The sequence below is a fragment of the Triturus cristatus genome, chromosome 11 (assembly GCF_964204655.1).
Source record: "Triturus cristatus chromosome 11, aTriCri1.1, whole genome shotgun sequence".
Lineage (NCBI taxonomy): Eukaryota > Metazoa > Chordata > Amphibia > Caudata > Salamandridae > Triturus > Triturus cristatus.
This window is the reverse complement of record NC_140594.1, coordinates 625217980-625238681: the sequence shown is the minus strand read 5'-3', so window position 1 is coordinate 625238681 and position 20702 is coordinate 625217980. Positions and strand designations below refer to the sequence as shown.

At 45.9% G+C, this 20702-nt stretch overlaps 1 protein-coding gene across 5 annotated transcripts in view; it reads left to right on the top strand.

Annotated features, from left to right (window-relative positions):
- Positions 1-20702, top strand: part of ANK1 (ankyrin 1) — an 826509-nt gene that overhangs the window by 270643 nt on the left and 535164 nt on the right. For all 5 annotated transcript variants that reach the window (XM_085634053.1, XM_085634051.1, XM_085634052.1 and 2 more), the window contains exon 3: positions 18978-19076. In XM_085634053.1, coding sequence (XP_085490179.1) covers positions 18978-19076 — 99 coding nt within the window. The remainder of the gene's footprint in view (positions 1-18977; positions 19077-20702) is intronic.

Sequence of the window (20702 nt, the reverse complement as noted above, 5' to 3'; positions counted from 1 at the left end):
CACCTGTTTCAAAATCAAATAGTTTTTCTCAATCAGATCTTTTTCTGGCATATCATTGATCTCTTTTTCAAGACTCTCAATTTCTGCTTGTAATTTCTCTCCCTTTCCTGCAGCATGTCTCACTAATATTTGCATCATTGTTATAGATGCACCTTCTAAGTTACATTCCCATTCCTTCAATAATTCGGCACTTAAGTCCTCAAATGTGGGAAAAATCAATATACAGAGCCCTCGTGGAATTTTACAATTTTTCATGTATTGTTCTAAGGTAACCCCATCCCACCATCTACTTAGTTCTTGTTTACGTAGCCGTTCTAATTTTAAGAATAGTGTCTTAAGACTTGTGGTGACCGTAGTCACTGGACTGGTTGTATTCTTAGAGGTACTGGCCCCAAACAAATCCAGAGCCAATTCCTCACGCCCATCCTGGAATCAAGGCATATTGTACAGAAATACAGAAATTCTTTTTAAATGTAAAAAATAATAACAAATAGAAATGAGTGCAGAACGATCAAACAATAAATTGTTAAAAAAACGAGCAATGCGGCTGACCAGTGTTCAGTACCTCAATTTCAAGGTAAATGTAAAAGTCCTTAGTCTGTGCAACCAACGTCCGGACCTCGCCGCACTTTCGCTCCACTGAAGATCAGATATGCAAATCTTTGAAGAAAAGGACGGTGCACCAGAGAGTAAAGTCAAAACGAGCTTCCAATTTATCCAAAAATATCCTTTATTCCTTTTTTTAAATCTTTAAAATTCAACCACAGCCAACGCGTTTTGGGCCATTGGAACTTCGTCAGGGCTGAAAAAGCACAAATATAAACAAATATATAAAAGCAAAATATACAAAATACAACACAGAAACCTTTACAAAGATCAAACGTATGTATATATATATTTTTTACACAGTCCAAGTAACAGCTCTCTCTCAGGTCATTCGTGCTGCAAAGTTTTTAATACCAGTTACGCGTTTCGGGGAACGCATTCCCCTTGCTCACAAATGCGTAACTGGTATTAAAAACTTTGCAACTGGAACGACCTGAGAGAGCATTGGACTGTGTAAAAATGTTTATTTCCGTGGGCTTCGCTGGAGCACGCTCCATTTACCCCGGGCCGTGTGGAGTGGAAGGAGCAATACGAGGAACAAAAAAAATGTGTATATATATATATATATATATATATATATATATCAGTAACAATTCAAACGCAGTAATCAATCTAACCAATATACAATTATCTTCTGCTGAGGAGAATATATTGAGTTTGGGATTAACTTTCTGTCCACCATGTGACTTTAACTATGTGGACACTAGATTGGACACTTTTCGTTTTGTAAGAAAGCTCAAGTTACACAAATTCCATTTACTCCAACCCCAAAAGGCCACAGCTCTTGCCACGTCTAATCCGGTCAGTCCTCCTTTACTCACAGCGGGGGATGCAGCTTTGCTTCAGGATGCCTGGTCTCTAGTTGCAGAACAAGCAGAAGGGATTACATCAAGAGAACCAGGATTAAATGACAATGAAAGAACTTGTAAAACCCCGCTCAAACCCAAATCCACCTTTCAGCCCATTTCGCTGCATGATAATTTGGATGTTTACCACGAGTTGGTGACTCAAGATCTGAAAAAGATATACATAGCATCCAACAGGACATTTCGCAGCAGAAACAAGCAGAACCTGAATTACCAGAATCTTATCAAAAAACTGGGATCTGATACAAATGTAATTGTGAGACAGGCTGACAAGGGTGGGAACGTGGTACTGTGGCCACGTCAGCTTTACATGGATGAAGCAAAAACACAACTTGGTGACTTGGCATGCTATCGGAGGAGCAACATCAATGTGGTTAAAGCGGCTTGGCAAGAACATTATTTGAAACTCCTTGCATGGAAAAGTGGAGGTTTGTTGACAGAGGCTGAATACCGGTTTCTAAAGAAGGAACACCCAGTCATTCCTACATTTTATCTTATCCCCAAGGTTCATAAGAGTACCACAATTCCACCGGGTAGGCCGATAATTTCAGCCATCAATAGCATAATGGAAAACACCTCCAAGTACATAGACTTTTTCCTACAGGAGTGGGTCCGTAATTTACCCTCATATATACAAGATACTTCGGATTTTCTCCGCAAAATTGAACACGTAATGTGGGGTGATGATATGTTCTTGATGACTTTGGATGTTACATCCATTTATACTTCAATCAGGCATTGTGATGGTCTCAAAGCAACTGAACATTATTTAAATTTGAGACCTATGAACTGTGTGGCACATAACAAAATGCTTATGTCAATGATATCCGCTTGTTTGGAACAGAATTTTTTCCTGTTTGACAATCAAATTTATCATCAGGTTAGAGGCGTTGCGATGGGGGCCTGCTTCTCCCCCAGCTACGCATGTTTACACATGGGGCTGTGGGAGGAGCAGGTCCTGATGGGTGACCACCTGGCTATCATTAGGGAACATGCAGTGATCTATTTGAGATATATTGATGATTTGTTTTTTGTTTGGAGGGGCACAGAGCAGAGTGCACAGGATTTTGTAAACAATCTCAATAGTAATTGTTTCAACCTTGAATTTACGTCCCATATCAGCAACAAATCTATGTGTTTCTTAGATGTCGAGATTTTTGTGGATAGCAATTTATTAGCCACTAGACTATACAGGAAGTCGACTGCGGGCAATACTATTTTGCATGCCTCAAGTCATCACCCTCAACACCTCATTCGCAGCATCCCCTACGGGGAGATGCTCCGCATTAGGCGTATTTGTAGTTCAGATTCAGAATGTGACACTGCCCAGGAGGCAAGTAAGCTAAGATTTCTTGCTAGGGGTTACTCTCTCAAAACAGTGGTCCATGCCATTCAGAAAACTAAACTCATTTCTAGAACGGAAGCATTAACACCTAAGGCCAGACCAGAAAAGTCATTGGAAATAACTTCCGGTTTCCAATCGAGAGTTATTCTCTCATTTAGCAGACAACATCAAGAATTAAGAAAGATCTTCAATCGGAATTGGAACTTGATTCAGGGCGACCCAGTTATAGGTGGTACTATGAATAGTAAACCGGCCATAACATTCAGAAAAGCATTTTCAATGAGTGATGGGTTAGTAAAGAACAACAGTCCTGACTCTGTTCCAACTGCCACCTGGATGTCCAAAATGAAAGGCTTCAGGAAATGCCCTAGCTGTAAGGCGTGCAAATTTGGTTGCAGCAAGACTCACTTTTTAAGTCCATTTAAATCGACACCAATTGAGATAAATAAACAACTCACGTGCAAGACTGATTTTGCAATCTATGTGCTTGAATGTCCCTGTGGGCTTAGATACGTGGGCAGCACCAAGCTGCCGGCCCATAAAAGAATCTTGCAGCATATCAGGGCCATCTCTAATAAAGATCAGGCCTACCCTGTGGCTAGACATTTTGAACATAAGCACAATGGCAACCCCAGTTTCCTCCAGTATTATGTCATCGACACAGTATTACCCATGAAACGGGGTGGTAATCGGGAGGCTAAACTTCGATTACTTGAAACTAGATACATTTTAGAACTGGACACAAAAAATCCGATAGGCCTTAACTCAAGTGAGGACTTTTTTACCTGTTTATAGCTCTCTCTATCTGAAGCCATTCCTTGGAGGTTAGACCATGTGGGCTCATTTGGTAACTCTGTAAGGAACGGTAGAGTTTTTTTATTTTATGTACTATAGGAGTTCCTTCCATCTTTCCCTACATCTATTAACAGAAGCAAGCAGGAACTTTATGTAGCCTTCTTTTGAAGTCCATTATGAGAAGGGACACAGCTTGTAATCGAGTAGAAATCATGGAATCTACTAAACTTATTATTGCTGTAGGTAAAACAGGAACATCAGGAATAAAGAATAACAATAAACAATAAAGAATAATAAATAATGTATAAAAAATATATAACAAAAATGTGAAAATAAATAACAATGGAGAATTGTAAGAACTCCAATCTTGACAGTAGCAACTCATGGATAGTTTTTTTAGTTGGATTAATTGTTTTACTCTCGATGAGGGAATTGCCACAAGACGGGGCGGATACTCCTTGTCTTGTTTGCCACTGGGTGTTTTTTTCATACATTTATGTCTATTTTGGTTCCATTACACCCTATGAGCTTAAGTAGGGGATTTTGGGATTATATAATAAGGTGACCTTACGGCCAATAAGGCCTGCATCAGCCCACTTGGGCATGATTTAGCTAACAGAAGGACAGCTTGCATGTTTACTCCTGCCATTATTTGTGGCCAATACTGTTACGAATTAGCATATTTGCACATTAGATTTTCTAATTTAGTCTTAATTTACAGACTCATGTGGTTTAAATTCTTCACCATTGGTATTTTACGGATTTTGCTGTTTTTATGAGATTTTATATATCTGAAATATTTATTTCAATGTAAATATTTATTTTTGTACATATGTATATTTATTGATATATTTATATATTTATAGATGTATAAATGAGTCGAGATATATTTTGTTCCATATTGTGCAATATATTTCATTCACCAGCATTGTAAATAGGAGAACATACTTGTGAGGAGTTTCTCAGTTGAGTAACTCTTCGCTGTCCATGTTTGCTTTGCACTAAGGTCACACCCGGATGTACTTCACCTTTAAAAGCTGCTATTTCCCTTTGCAACGCGTCATGTGATCAAGGCCCGAGTGGGGGCTGAAACGCGTCATGTCGGACAGGCTCGATGTAATTCTAATAAATCAACTTTGATTGGCACTGATTTTGGGTTCGTTCCTCGTCTTTTCTACAGAGACAGCAACTCAGACGATTTTACCTTCATATATATATATATATGCTTGTGTGTTCTGGGGCCTTCGAAAAAGGAGCATGAAGCTCTGAAACGCGTCAGGCTGAAGGATGGAAAAAGATCGGTATGAAATGCCAGTTTCCTGTTGGATTAAAGATTTGTGAAAATCATCAGCTTGGGAGTGCGTCCTCATTGCATGGGCAATTTTGGGGACATATATATATATATATATATATATATATATATATATATATATATAGTACTCAGTGGCAGTTGCCGCTGGGTAGTTATAGGTAGGACCACCTTTCCACAGGATATAGATTTTTTGGTTTGCTTCTAACTTTGGCGTCGCTTGACAAAACATTCCAATACAAAGTTCATCCACCTTAGCTTCTTCCTGGAAGGTTTTGGGGTAATCCGTCAAGTTGAGGCTGATGAAAAAGGGAGGAGGTCCCAAAATGTGTTCTCCCCATGCAATTTTCCATAGGAAAACTGAACAATGGTACCGCAAAGTGTATGCACAGCGTCGTCTGCACTATAATCACGTTCTCACACATCATTGCATATGAAATGGTTTCATATATATATTAAACCAACACACCCTGGATAAAACGTAACATACAAAAGAATGCGTTCTTCCTATTGCCAACCAGTTTAACGATCCTTCCCACAGATAAACTACATGCAGTAAACAACCTACCTAAGGCTGCGAAATCTATTGAAAGGCCTACCTATGTCCTGCTAAACCCTCTCTACAACCGGGCTGATCACTCCTACGAGAAAATGTGACACTATCTCTTCCATTTTTAACACCCTTAAATGATTAGCACAATAAGTCACTCATCTTATAAGACAAGCCTCTTGCGCCGCCGGTTCCTCACTTTTTTATATGGGAAAAAGTGACACATCGGAGGCGCAAGGGGCTTGTAAATAAGCCCCAGACTGTCTCACATATAAACCAAGGATCTAAACCCCACCATCCACCTCACACAAAAACTGGAACTATTGGATAAAAACTGCACTTTAAAAAGCAAGCCTACCCTACCTCTCACACCGCTTGCATTAATAAAAAAGTCTCCTCGACAGCACCTTCTAAGGAAATGCCCTCTGAACCTGGAATTCCCTTCCCGCACTCCTGCCCCAGCACTTCAAATATTCAAGTCCAAGACACTCAACCATCCCAAACACTGATCATGTGACGAGCCGACGATATAGTTCAGCTTTGCAGCCTTATCACGTGTTGCTGCTGAGTGTATGTTTCTAAATGCACTGCGGCTAGAAACAATACCTCCTGGCTTTGACCTCCCTCAAAGGGATGAAGGGCTCACACGTGTCACCCTCTTGTACTTCTGGCTTTGACCTCCCTCAAAGGGATGAAGGGTTCACAAGTGTCACCCTCTTGTACTTCTGGCTTTGGCCTCCCTCAAAGGGATGAAGCATTCACAAGTGTCACCCTCTTGTACTTCTGGCTTTGACCTCCCTCAAAGGGATGAAGCATTCACAAGTGTCACCCTCTTGAACTTCTGGCTTTGGCCTCCCTCAAAGGGAGGAAGGGTTCACAAGTGTCACCCTCTTGTACTTCTGGCTTTGGCCTCCCTCAAAGGGATGAAGGGTTCACAAGTATCACCCTCTTGAACTTCTGGCTTTGGCCTCCCTCAAAGGGAGGAAGGGTTCACATGTGTCACCCTCTTGTACTTCTGGCTTTGGCCTCCCTCAAAGGGAGGAAGGGTTCACAAGTGTCACCCTCTTGTACTTCTGGCTTTGGCCTCCCTCAAAGGGATGAAGGGTTCACAAGTGTCACCCTCTTGTACTTCTGGCTTTGGCCTCCCTCAAAGGGATGAAGGGTTCACAAGTGTCACCCTCTTGTACTTCTGGCTTTGACCTCCCTCAAAGGGATGAAGCATTCACAAGTGTCACCCTCTTGAACTTCTGGCTTTGGCCTCCCTCAAAGGGAGGAAGGGTTCACATGTGTCACCCTCTTGTACTTCTGGCTTTGGCCTCCCTCAAAGGGAGGAAGGGTTCACATGTGTCACCCTCTTGTACTTCTGGCTTTGGCCTCCCTCAAAGGGATGAAGGGTTCACATGTGTCACCCTCTTGTACTTCTGGCTTTGGCCTCCCTCAAAGGGAGGAAGGGTTCACATGTGTCACCCTCTTGTACTTCTGGCTTTGGCCTCCCTCAAAGGGATGAAGGGTTCACAAGTGTCACCCTCTTGTACTTCTGGCTTTGACCTCCCTCAAAGGGATGAAGCATTCACAAGTGTCACCCTCTTGTACTTCTGGCTTTGGCCTCCCTCAAAGGGATGAAGCATTCACAAGTGTCACCCTCTTGTACTTCTGGCTTTGGCCTCCCTCAAAGGGAGGAAGGGTTCACATGTGTCACCCTCTTGTACTTCTGGCTTTGGCCTCCCTCAAAGGGAGGAAGGGTTCACAAGTGTCACCCTCTTGTACTTCTGGCTTTGGCCTCCCTCAAAGGGAGGAAGGGTTCACATGTGTCACCCTCTTGTACTTCTGGCTTTGGCCTCCCTCAAAGGGATGAAGGGTTCACAAGTGTCACCCTCTTGTACTTCTGGCTTTGACCTCCCTCAAAGGGATGAAGCATTCACAAGTGTCACCCTCTTGTACTTCTGGCTTTGGCCTCCCTCAAAGGGATGAAGCATTCACAAGTGTCACCCTCTTGTACTTCTGGCTTTCACCTCCCTCAAAGGGATGAAGCATTCACAAGTGTCACCCTCTTGTACTTCTGGCTTTGGCCTCCCTCAAAGGGAGGAAGGGTTCACATGTGTCACCCTCTTGTACTTCTGGCTTTGGCCTCCCTCAAAGGGATGAAGGGTTCACAAGTGTCACCCTCTTGTACTTCTGGCTTTGACCTCCCTCAAAGGGATGAAGCATTCACAAGTGTCACCCTCTTGTACTTCTGGCTTTGACCTCCCTCAAAGGGATGAAGCATTCACAAGTGTCACCCTCTTGTACTTCTGGCTTTGGCCTCCCTCAAAGGGATGAAGGGTTCACATGTGTCACCCTCTTGTACTTCTGGCTTTGGCCTCCCTCAAAGGGATGAAGGGTTCACATGTGTCACCCTCTTGTACTTCTGGCTTTGGCCTCCCTCAAAGGGACGAAGGGTTCACAAGTGTCACCCTCTTGTACTTCTGGCTTTGGCCTCCCTCAAAGGGATGAAGCATTCACAAGTGTCACCCTCTTGTACTTCTGGCTTTGGCCTCCCTCAAAGGGATGAAGCATTCACAAGTGTCACCCTCTTGTACTTCTGGCTTTGACCTCCCTCAAAGGGATGAAGCATTCACAAGTGTCACCCTCTTGTACTTCTGGCTTTGGCCTCCCTCAAAGGGAGGAAGGGTTCACAAGTGTCACCCTCTTGTACTTCTGGCTTTGGCCTCCCTCAAAGGGAGGAAGGGTTCACATGTGTCACCCTCTTGTACTTCTGGCTTTGGCCTCCCTCAAAGGGATGAAGGGTTCACAAGTGTCACCCTCTTGTACTTCTGGCTTTGACCTCCCTCAAAGGGATGAAGCATTCACAAGTGTCACCCTCTTGTACTTCTGGCTTTGACCTCCCTCAAAGGGATGAAGCATTCACAAGTGTCACCCTCTTGTACTTCTGGCTTTGGCCTCCCTCAAAGGGATGAAGGGTTCACATGTGTCACCCTCTTGTACTTCTGGCTTTGGCCTCCCTCAAAGGGATGAAGGGTTCACATGTGTCACCCACTTGTACTTCTGGCTTTGGCCTCCCTCAAAGGGATGAAGGGTTCACAAGTGTCACCCTCTTGTACTTCTGGCTTTGGCCTCCCTCAAAGGGATGAAGGGTTCACAAGTGTCACCCTCTTGTACTTCTGGCTTTGGCCTCCCTCAAAGGGATGAAGGGTTCACATGTGTCACCCTCTTGTACTTCTGGCTTTGGCCTCCCTCAAAGGGATGAAGGGTTCACAAGTGTCACCCTCTTGTACTTCTGGCTTTGGCCTCCCTCAAAGGGATGAAGGGTTCACAAGTGTCACCCTCTTGTACTTCTGGCTTTGACCTCCCTCAAAGGGATGAAGGGTTCACAAGTGTCACCCTCTTGTACTTCTGGCTTTGACCTCCCTCAAAGGGATGAAGGGTTCACAAGTGTCACCCTCTTGAACTTCTGGCTTTGGCCTCCCTCAAAGGGATGAAGGGTTCACATGTGTCACCCTCTTGTACTTCTGGCTTTGACCTCCCTCAAAGGGATGAAGCATTCACAAGTGTCACCCTCTTGTACTTCTGGCTTTGACCTCCCTCAAAGGGATGAAGGGTTCACATGTGTCACCCTCTTGTACTTCTGGCTTTGGCCTCCCTCAAAGGGATGAAGGGTTCACATGTGTCACCCTCTTGTACTTCTGGCTTTGGCCTCCCTCAAAGGGATGAAGGGTTCACAAGTGTCACCCTCTTGTACTTCTGGCTTTGGCCTCCCTCAAAGGGATGAAGGGTTCACAAGTGTCACCCTCTTGTACTTCTGGCTTTGACCTCCCTCAAAGGGATGAAGGGTTCACATGTGTCACCCTCTTGTACTTCTGGCTTTGACCTCCCTCAAAGGGATGAAGCATTCACAAGTGTCACCCTCTTGTACTTCTTGTCATGACTACATCCTCTTCATTGCTGCCGTTCACTCTTCTGTGTACCTTTTCCATGCCTACGACCCGATAGCTCACCACACATGCATATTTGGTGTTGAATTTATAGGGCGCGCAGCTACCCGCAAGGGGTCTCCCGGCGCCAGTAGATTCATGAAGAACATCAATGAAGTTGTGCGGAGAAGAGCCAGGTTTTTAAGTCCTTGCGGAATTTGATGAGAGATGGTTCCAATTTCAGTGTGGACGGGAGAGAGTTCCATAGTTTGGGGGCAATACAGGAAAAAGAACAGCCGCCCATTCTGGCCAGTTTGAAACGAGGGGTCCTAAAATTGCCCTGAGTGGACGATCTGAGAGTGCGAGAGGGGGAATAAGGTTGAGCAAGGGCCATGAGATAGCCAGGGGCGCACCCTTGCTTGATTTTATGCAGAAAGCAGAGGGCCTTAAATTTGATTCGGTGAGTGATGCGAAGCCAATGAAGGTCATTGAGAAAAGGGGAGATTGAAGATTTCCACGGAACCTTACAGAGGAGGCGAGCTGCAGAGTTCTGTACCAGCTGAAGTTTTCGCTGCAGCTCCTGAGTGATGCCAAGATAAAGTACATTGCCATAGTCCAGGCGAGAGGTGACCAAGGCCTGGACCACCTGGCGTCTGGAACCCTCTGGGAGCACCCCTAAGATTTTGCGTAGCCAACCTAAGATGGAAAAACAGGTGGCCGCTACCGTCACCACCTGCTGACGCATGGAGAGAGAGTCATCCACTATAAAACCGAGATTGCGGGCATGAGTCACTGGAACAGGTACGGGACCCATTTCAGCCGGCCAATGTAAAGGACCCCAGAGATGTTTTTGCTTACCTAGGATGAGCACTTCAGTTTTGTCTCCGTTTAATTTCAGGAGATTGGTCTGCATCCAATCAGCGACTCGCCCAAGTCCAAGTTTGAGAATGGAAGGAGAGTTAGCAGCAGCAGAGGAGAGGGAGAAAATAATCTGGGTATCATCAGCGTATGAATATAAGGAGAGACCAGAGTCTTCAACGATGGAAGCGAGGGGCTTCACATAGAGGTTAAAAAGCAGTGGGCTCAACGAGGACCCCTGCGGGACCCCGTGAGCTGATGAGCGAACCGAGGAAGAGGAACCAGACGAGACCACCTGAAAGGTGCGATGGTCTAAAAACGAGGACAGCCAGTCGAGGGCCGAGCCCGACACCCCTGCTTGAGATCTCAAAACTTTCAGCAGAATAGAATGTGAGACCGTATCGAAAGCGGCGCTTAAATCCAGAAGAATAAGCGCCGTAGTCTGGCCGTGATCGAGATGTAAACGAAGGTTCTCAGTGACCCCCAGCAGAGTGGTCTCAGTGGAAAATTGGGCGCGGAAGCCAGATTGGGAAGGATGTAAAAACCCAGTGGATTCCACGTGTGAAGTAAGGTGCAGGTTGACATGACGCTCAAGGATCTTAGAGAACGTGGGCAGTAAGGAAATAGGCCGAAAGTTGGCAAGAATTTTAGGGTCGGCGCCAGGTTTCTTCAGAAGGGGCACCACCAGAGCCCTTTTCCAATCGTCTGGAACAATGGCCTCCCTCAGAGAAGAGTTAAGAAGTTCTTGGATAATCAGAAGAGCATCAGAAGAAAGTTGGCGAAGAATGTTCGGTGGAACAGGGTCCAAGGGGGAGCCTGAATTGACTTTGGCGAGACAAGCTGACAAAGAGTTAGCATCCAGCAGAGGCCATTTGGAAAGCAATGTGTGCTGAGCTGATGAAGTCAGTGGAACCTGAGTGAAAGGGTTGGACACATGGACGTGGGGGACAGAAGACAATGTGTTATAAATGGCTTCGACTTTAGATAGAAAGAAGTCGGCTATTTCATTGCATTGCGCTTCTCCAAGCACAGGAGGTGCGGGGGCAGTGTTAGAGCCAGCCAAATTCTTGACCATGGCGAATAGGGCTTTAGGTCGATTTATAGCCTTAGCAATTGACTGAGAAACAAAGAGTGCTTTTGCTTTTCGACAGGCTTGATGGTATAGCCTGAGTGCTGCACGATAGATTAATTTGTCATTACTTGAATATGATTTGCGCCAGAGCCTCTCCAGATGTTTGCACTTAGATTTAGCGATTTTTAAGGCATCGGTAAACCACGGGGCGGGGACGAGATGGGGGGTAGGTGGCCTGCGGAGCAATGGGAGGTGGTGATCTGTATTAGATGTAAGCCAATGTGACACTTCCTGAGCCAGAACATTACACTCGAGATTGGTGTCTGGGCAGCTGGCCATCAAAGAAGCATTAAAGGCCAGGATGTCAAGTTTAGACCAGGCTCTAGAGTGAAGAATCTTCTCGGAGGGAGGCGAATACCTGTTGACGTCAACAGGTAGTGTGAAATGGATGGCAAAATGATCGGACCAGTCAAGGGGAAGAGCAGGATAGGTACAGTCAAGCGAAATATTGGAGAGAACAGGGTCGAGTAGGTGCCCAGCCTGATGAGTGGGACCCTTGTTAAGTAGTATTAGATTGATGGCTTCACAGTCGGATAAAAGCGAGCCACTTAATCGATTTAGAGGGTCCTCTAGATGAAGATTTAGGTCTCCTACGATAGTAAAATTGGCTGCCTTCATAACAAAGGGGGCAATGTGATCTGTAAATGAGGTTAACCACTGTGTGGGTTTGTCAGGGGGACGGTAAATGAGTAAACCTGATAAGGTTAGTCGTGGAGAGAGCACTAGCTTGAAAAGTGCAGCTTCGCAATGAGGCACAGGGACAGCGTCCAGGGAGCCAAAATAGATGTCTTTAAAAATAATCGCGATTCCCCCGCCTTTACCGGTCGCTCTGTCTTGCCTGACAATAACATAGCCGGGAGGCAAGGCACGTGCAATGTCAGGACCGGAGATTGCCTGAAGCCAGGTTTCCGTCAAGAACATAGCATCAGGCTGGGTGGAAGATAAAAAATCAAAGATATGTTCACTGTGCTTAGGCAGGGAACGGCAATTAATACTCCAAAACTTGTAGGGAGAGGGACGTAATAGATGAGAGGAAAAAGAGGCAGTGGGAACGAAATTGCAGTGTGCGCATCTGAAGGGGGCCGGGTCAGAGCAGTCCAACGAAGAACAGGAAGAAGAGGCTGTATTAAGGCTATAGAGCTTCGTCGGAGAATAAGATATTGAATAAACAGTGGAGGGACCCACAGGTGCAGAGTTTCGGGGCGCCGGGCGCCTCAGGACGCGGACGGGCGCAGACGGGCTTGCCTTTGGCGCGCCTTCGGCGCGCCGTCGGCGCGCCCGCTGCGCCTGCCCGCTGCGCTGAGTCTGCATTATGTAGGGGTTGAGGAGGGAGGGGCTAATCCCAGCGCAGGTGCGACCAGACCCTGGAACCCAGCAGCGGCAAGCCCAGCCTCCAGCGCCGTGAACGCGAGGAGTGGGCGAAGCAGCCGAGCAGGGTGAGTGCCAAAAGCAAGTTTAAAATAGAGAGTGCAAGCGCTAACTACAAAGATCAATTTCAATTTGTTCTTAAAACCAATTTACATTCAAACGCTCGAACCTCCGGCTTTCCGCCTCAGAGGGATGTCACAACAAATCTAGTGCGAGCGGGGAAGAGAACAGGTTTAAGTAGGTCAATTGGGCGGGGCAATCCCAGCGCAGGTGCGACCAGACCCTGGAACCCAGCAGCGGCAAGCCCAGCCTCCAGCGCCGTGAACGCGAGGAGTGGGCGAAGCAGCCGAGCAGGGTGAGTGCCAAAAGCAAGTTTAAAATAGAGAGTGCAAGCGCTAACTACAAAGATCAATTTCAATTTGTTCTTAAAACCAATTTACATTCAAACGCTCGAACCTCCGGCTTTCCGCCTCAGAGGGATGTCACAACAAATCTAGTGCGAGCGGGGAAGAGAACAGGTTTAAGTAGGTCAATTGGGCGGGGCAATCCCAGCGCAGGTGCGACCAGACCCTTGAACCCAGCAGCGGCAAGCCCAGCCTCCAGCGCCGTGAACGCGAGGAGTGGGCGAAGCAGCCGAGCAGGGTGAGTGCCAAAAGCAAGTTTAAAATAGAGAGTGCAAGCGCTAACTACAAAGATCAATTTCAATTTGTTCTTAAAACCAATTTACATTCAAACGCTCGAACCTCCGGCTTTCCGCCTCAGAGGGATGTCACAACAAATCTATCCTTTACATATATCCTTTACAAGCCTTCCTGTTGCACTGATCTTCCCATTCATACTGTGTGCGTCACTCGTGAGTGCTTCTATTCGCTAAAGTACATCTCGGCTACGAGCCTTAATGCTGTAGTGGTGTGGACTACGAGCGTATGTAGCCCTCGCGTGCCTTATACTCACTATTGTATGTACATCATCTCCTGCAAACGTTGCACAAAAATCCCTTCTCTATCACTAAGTGAATCATTGTTGTTAAGCGCTCTGCTGCCTCGGGGTTTCTGAGCGCTATATCAAACACTGATAAAAACCCATCAGGGAGGCCTCGCGCATTGTTAGTTCACTGTGGGTACCGAACAGGAGCAGAAAGCCAGCATAAGTCATTCTAAAGACCCCGCTGGCCGCCGCCCTCCGCGCTTTGCCTCCGCACACACGGGCCCTGGCAGGATCCGCCCGTGGGGGGAACCAGCGCCAGCTGCTGCACCCTCGGCACTGGGCACGGATCCCGGGGGTATCCCAGCAACAATAGCCTGGGCCATCCGCGAGCTGGAATAAAGCTGTCTGCGTTACCAGGGTGTGTGTAAACACAGAAGGAAGAATGAACTTCAGGGAGACAGGGCGAGCGAGGGGTGGGGCGCAATCACCACGGATGGGGAACGGAGGGCTCGGAGCAAGGGCGAGGGAGGAGGAAAAGGTCCAGAGAGATATGCATGTTATAGAGAGAGAGGGAGGAAAAGGTCCAGAGAGATATGCATGTTAGAGAGAGAGAGGGAGAAAAAGGTCCAGAGAGATATGCATGTTAGAGAGAGAGAGGGAGGAAAAGGTCCAGAGAGATATGCATGTTAGAGAGAGAGAGGGAGGAAAAGGTCCAGAGAGATATGCATGTTAGAGAGAGAGAGGGAGGAAAAGGTCCAGAGAGATATGCATGTTAGAGAGAGAGAAGGAGGAAAAGGTCCAGAGAGATATGCATGTTAGAGAGAGAGAGGGAGGAAAAGGTCCAGAGAGATATGCATGTTATAGAGAGAGAGGGGGAAAAGGTCCAGAGAGATATGCATGCTATAGAGAGAGAGGGAGGAAAAGGTCCAGAGAGATATGCATGCTATAGAGAGAGAGGGAGGAAAAGGTCCAGAGAGATATGCATGCTATAGAGAGAGAGGGAGGAAAAGGTCCAGAGAGATATGCATGTTATAGAGAGAGAGAGAGGAAAAGGTCCAGAAAGATATGCATGCTATAGAGAGAGAGGGAGGAAAAGGTCCAGAGAGATATGCATGCTATAGAGAGAGAGGGAGGAAAAGGTCCAGAGAGATATGCATGCTATAGAGAGAGAGGGAGGAAAAGGTCCAGAGAGATATGCATGTTAGAGAGAGAGAGGAAAAGGTCCAGAGAGATATGCATGCTATAGAGAGAGAGAGAGGAAAAGGTCCAGAGAGATATGCATGTTATAGAGAGAGAGGGAGGAAAAGGTCCAGAGAGATATGCAGGTTAGAGAGAGAGAGGGAGGAAAAGGTCCAGAGAGATATGCATGTTATAGAGAGAGAGAGGGAGGAAAAGGTCCAGAGAGATATGCATGTTATAGAGAGAGAGAGAGAGGAAAAGGTCCAGAGAGATATGCATGTTAGAGAGAGAGAGGGAGGAAAAGGTCCAGGGAGATATGCATGTTAGAGAGAGAGAGGGAGGAAAAGGTCCAGAGAGATATGCATGTTATAGAGAGAGAGAGATGGAGGAAAAGATCCAGAGAGATATGCATGTTATAGAGAGAGAGAGAGGAAAAGGTCCAGAGAGATATGCATGTTATAGAGAGAGAGAGAAAGAATAATCCTGAGAGATATATTTGTTATAGAGAGGGAGACTGAATAGGTCCAGAGAGAAGTACATGTTACAGAGAAAGAGAAGAAATAGATCCTAGTAAATATACATGTTATAGATAGAGAGAGGAGGATGAATAGGTCCTGAGAGTTATATATGTTTGGGGGGGGGAAGAGATCCTGCGAGATATACATGTTACAGACAGAGGAGGAGTAGATCACGAGAGATATACATGCTAGAGAGAGATAGATTAGAATACATTGGAGAGAGCGGGGGAAAGCACCATGGGGGGTAGAGTATGGGGGAGATGGAGAACGCATCCTGGAAGGGTGGGCGCTTCCGTCCTAGCAGTGAGATGAGTATAGTCCATAGTAGAGGGGATCATAAAGTAGTTTATGAGAAAGAGGATGTGCAGATGTAGAAGATGTCAGTCATGATGTGGTGGAGAGTATGGGGAATGCGGGGTAGTGTGGAGTCATGTGTGGACATTCCTGGGTATAGATGATGGAGCAGAGGCAGGCTCACTCTTGTGATACAGACAATAGGAACAATGGCTGATGGGGTACAGGGCATAGCAGAGAACGAGAGGGACATCAAGGGGTGCAGGTCACAGGGAAGAGGGAGGGGGTATAAATGAGGTGTAAGGCACAAGGACAGACCATCAGGCAAGAAGGATACTGAAACCGAGAATATCTGATCGGGTTGAGAAAGATTTGAGTGTCTGAGAGTCTAAAGCACGACAAGGGGACAGAATCCAGAGGATCTGGCCATAGACATGTACGTCGAAAAAGCTCTGGAGTAAAAGTTGTTGGGCAGAGGATGGTGCACAAGATAAACGGGGTGGGATTCCCAGAAGCTGGAATCTGGAGCTCCTGTTGGGGCGTGCTAGGCTAAAGAACATGGCAGGAAGCTTTGAGTATACAACATGGAGTAGACAGCTGAGGAATACAGCATGCTGTGGGGTAGGGGTATGGTACCTGGGGAGGGGTATGCACAGTATGTACAAATGCGGGGCAGGGCACAATGTGGAAGTGTAGTGTCACAAAACAGGGAATGTCGGGCACAGAGTAGAGCATGGTACGGTATAGAGCTTTGGGGAAAGAGTTGGCATATAGAACATGTTGTAGGTTAGGTGTAGGGAGAATACCTGTCGAGCACGGCATGGGGTGGGACCACTGTACTGCTTGAGAGAGAACTGGTGGGTACTAAGTAGAGGCCAGAGAGTTAGTGCACCTGGTGTTATGGGTTAGTGAAATCGACCATGGCCAGGGCGTGTATACAGCATTGATCGCACTTTCACTCCAGAGAATCTCGCCTAAGACCTTTCAAAAGTCGACTTGGAGAAAGATCTTCCCCTTCTCTACAGAAATATGCAAGATATATATATATATTTGTTCAGTCCTAACTTTGACTCGCTGATTTTGTTTCGAGTGTGCCCGGACATAGAAAAAAATATACTGTAACTCAGCCATGCAGAAGAGCGCTGATCCTCTATGACCATTCAACCATTGGCATTTCTCTGGGATCAGAAGGCAACCCTTTGGTGCCTTGAGGCTAGTCTGTTTCAGATTTGTTCCACTGATTAATGGGTGTGACTGTGCTCCTCTTTATAGATATGAGTGTGCTGCTCCGGATGGCTGTGGGTGTGCATGATTTTTATTCCTGATAAGCATGTGAGTGATGTTCCAGATGACTGAATGTGCTGTCCTTCAGGGTGGCAGGGAGTGTGCTGCTCCTGATGGCTGTGGGTGTGCATGATTTTTATTCCTGATAAGTATGTGAGTGATGTTCCAGATGACTGAATGTGCTGTCCTTCAGGGTGGCAGGGAGTGTGCTGTTCCTGATGGCTGTGAGTGTGCTGTTCCTGATGGCTGTGAGTGTGCAGTTCCTGATGGCTGTGAGTGTGCAGTTCCTCTTGAGTGTGAGCATGCTGTCCCAGATGTGTGAGTGCTGCTTTTAATGGCTGCGAGTGTGTTGTTCTTGATGGCTCTGGCCGCTCTGTTCCTAGCGGTTATGAGTGCTTTTCTTGATGGCTGTGTGTGTGTGGTGGACCTACTGACTGTAAGCATGCTGCGCCTAATCGGCTTGAGTTCTATCTCTAGTTCCTTATAGCTGTGAGGTTGTTGTGCCTGATGTGTGTTTGGGTGCTGTTTGAGAACGTGTGAACATGATATTCCAGGTTGTTTTTGAGCTTTGTTCTTGAAGGTCATTCAGATCAAGTTTCGGATGGTTGTGGGTGTGCAGTTACTGTTGGATGTAAGCCTGGTGTTCCCAATAGGTAAATGAGTTCTGTCCTTGCTGGGTGAAAATGATCTGTGAGTGAGTTACTTATGAAGGTTGTAAGTGTATGGTTCTTGCTGGCTGTTGTTCCTTATAGCTGAGAGAGTGCATGGATGTGAGTGTCCTGTTCCCATACTGGTGGCCAGTGGAACAGATTGGTTGACACGCTAGGAACAGTGCTTAATTTGTGTCAGTGGTTACAGGTATGGCCCACCAGGACTCATTTTTGGGGACCAGCGCTTGTTTTTCCTCATCAGACTTTGACCCAGAGCAAAAAAGAGAAAAACACAAAAGAATGAAAGTAGTTGGAAGAGAAAGATAGAAAAATACTGACAAAGGGCAAAAGCAAGAATGAAAAAGAACATGTAAGAGTGAAATAAAGAGGTAGGGACTGTGTGCTTGAGGGGTAAAGAGGCACGAGGTGGAATCAGGGCTACATAGCCTTGGTATTTGGCACCCTGACCTTGGCTAGCACTGGCTGCGAGCTTCTGAGCAAAACTTTGTGTCCCGGCACTTGTTTCTTTATGAATTAAGAACTGGGTAGGAAGTATGGCTTCGTTGTATGTCAAAATATCAAGATAAATATTATAGACCTGAACTTAGCTACCAAAATATCATTAAGGTATCAACTGGAAGGTCTAGGTTTACTATTCTTAATTTCTTGTCTTACTTACCTTGGCAGTATCAAAAATCCCAAAATGAGCGCAGTAGTGGCTCTCCACGACCACACAAGTGTTATTACATATAAATCAAAGTACTGCGCTACACCTTTGTAAACAGCCTACCGTTCACGGACTCCAACCTTCTTGTGAATCAATTCTCAACAATGCAGGGAGCGCTACTAAATGTCAAAAGAGCACTTGAGCGTATTCAATTATCTGATTATTTAATTAATCATCAACCATGTGGTCGTTGTTACAAGCTTTTCCGCACATGCACAGGAGAGAGTTTGAGAGTATTGACAGAAATATGTTTATCCCTGATGAAGTCCTCTTGGAGGGATGAAACGCATTGGCTGGGCTGGATTGTTGTATGATACAAATAAAATTCTTTTGAAGATTCAAGATTATGGTTCTCATGTATCTATGGATTGAATGAAGAACTTTCCATTTTGATGGACTGATTGATGCGTAATTCAATGATCATATAATTGAATCACTCACGTGCTCTATTGATATTTAGTAGTGCTCCCTTCAATTTTGAGAATTACCACGGCAATATGTTGGGAGCCAATATTGTGGAGTTGAAGTAACTGCTGAACGTCAGAAAAACTTGACATTTTAGTAAAATACCATGGCATATGGGGTACATGAGAACATTGGAAGACAGACAGGGATGACCGGGGTATGAATATTGTCTTATCATGTTCCTTTTTTCCAGAATGGGCTGAATGCTTTGCATTTGGCGTCCAAGGAGGGCCATGTCAAAATGGTGACTGAACTTTTGCACAAGGAAATCATTCTGGAAACCACAACCAAGGTAAGCAACAAGTGAGATGAGGGGGAGAATGGGGTTCACAAAAACACAAGGCTAATGCACTGATACCAGGAGACAGAGAATCATGAGAACAGGGCATGACCATGAGTCGAAAAAACAGACACCCAAAGACACGTATACAAAAAAACCTGCTCAACTCAAATAAAAGAGAGAAACACATATGAAGCATTAGGAATTACTTGCCCTGAATAGGAAGGCAGCGCCAGCTGCAACAAAAGAACCACACAGTAAAATACATGGCAAGACAAATAAAAAGAAGAACAATTATCAGCAGAGGTCTTAGCGAGTAGCACAATTTCGGTTGGTGCGTAATATAGGGTAACACAGATGTGGTAAGACAATTCAGTACTACAAGTCATAAAAAATGATTTTACAGGACATCAGTCGCTCGTGTATAGATGAGCTCGATGTGGTGTAAATCTGGGAGGCAACTGCACCGAAACAATTGTCTATACCATAAAAAATACACAGAAAGGGCAGTGATGTGAATCAAGCAGAGCTGGTGCTAACTTCCCCAAGGCAAGCGGTTACTTACTACATGGCCCTCATAAACCAGAAAGAATGGAAGAGCAGGCAAATTACATACAAAGCAGAAAGGGTGCCGAGCCCAACTCAAAAACAGGTAGCAAGAATATCAGTTACCATTATCAGCATTGCTGGATTTCTACGCAGGGGATCACAGATGCTGCAACTAATTGACAGGAGTGTTGCAAAGCAGAGCTTCGTCCAGCCATAGTGAATGCACTAAGCCTGGGCAAAGCACTACGCTACACTCGCGTAGTTTGTGAAGTTTGCGCTACTTCGCACTACACGAATTGCACGTTGCACAGTGCAAACATGCGTACCGTAGCGTAGTGCAGCGGTAATTTTTTGCTTGCTCGCGGTCCTCAACGTCAAGTTGGCGACCGCGAGCAAGCAAAATGACATCCCGGCGAGACTTTTTCCTCGTTCACGATCAGCAACATCAAGTTACCGATCGCGAGTGTGGAAAATAAACCTCCCGGCGAGCTTCTCAACGCGGGGAGGTCAGGTTTCTCATTGCGAGTGGTTGCGTATGCTCGCGACCGCTCGCGATGAGAAACTACCAGTCCGTGTTGAGAAAGCTGCCGCTCGAGTAGAAATCTACTCGAGTAGCAGAAAACGACCGCTTGCACTGTGCAAGATGCAGTTTGCACTGATTGTACAGTGCGGACAAGCATCCGGCACTGTGCAATCTGTGCGAACAGCATCTTGCACAGTGCACTACGCAGTTTGCGAACCTACGCGTAGCTTGCGAAGTGAACTTCGCGTAGCTATGCGTGGCGCTACTTCATAAACTATGCCCAGGGTTAGAATGCACATATATCAAAAACGTAAAGCTCACAGAAAACCCAGGAAATGCCAGACCTAAATGGGTTCAGGACTGAACCTTTGAAAAGCTAGATGTCACGTATAATATACACGACAAAAATAGCTCGAAAGGTTGTCGTGAAACTAAGAATGATCCACATAGAATTTAATTAATCTGGGCACAGAAACTAGTTAGCCTAGCCGCATGCACAGTCAGCATTGCAGCATATTGACAGAACCCACCTGGGAAGGGGCATCGAACGCAGCCACTGGCAAATG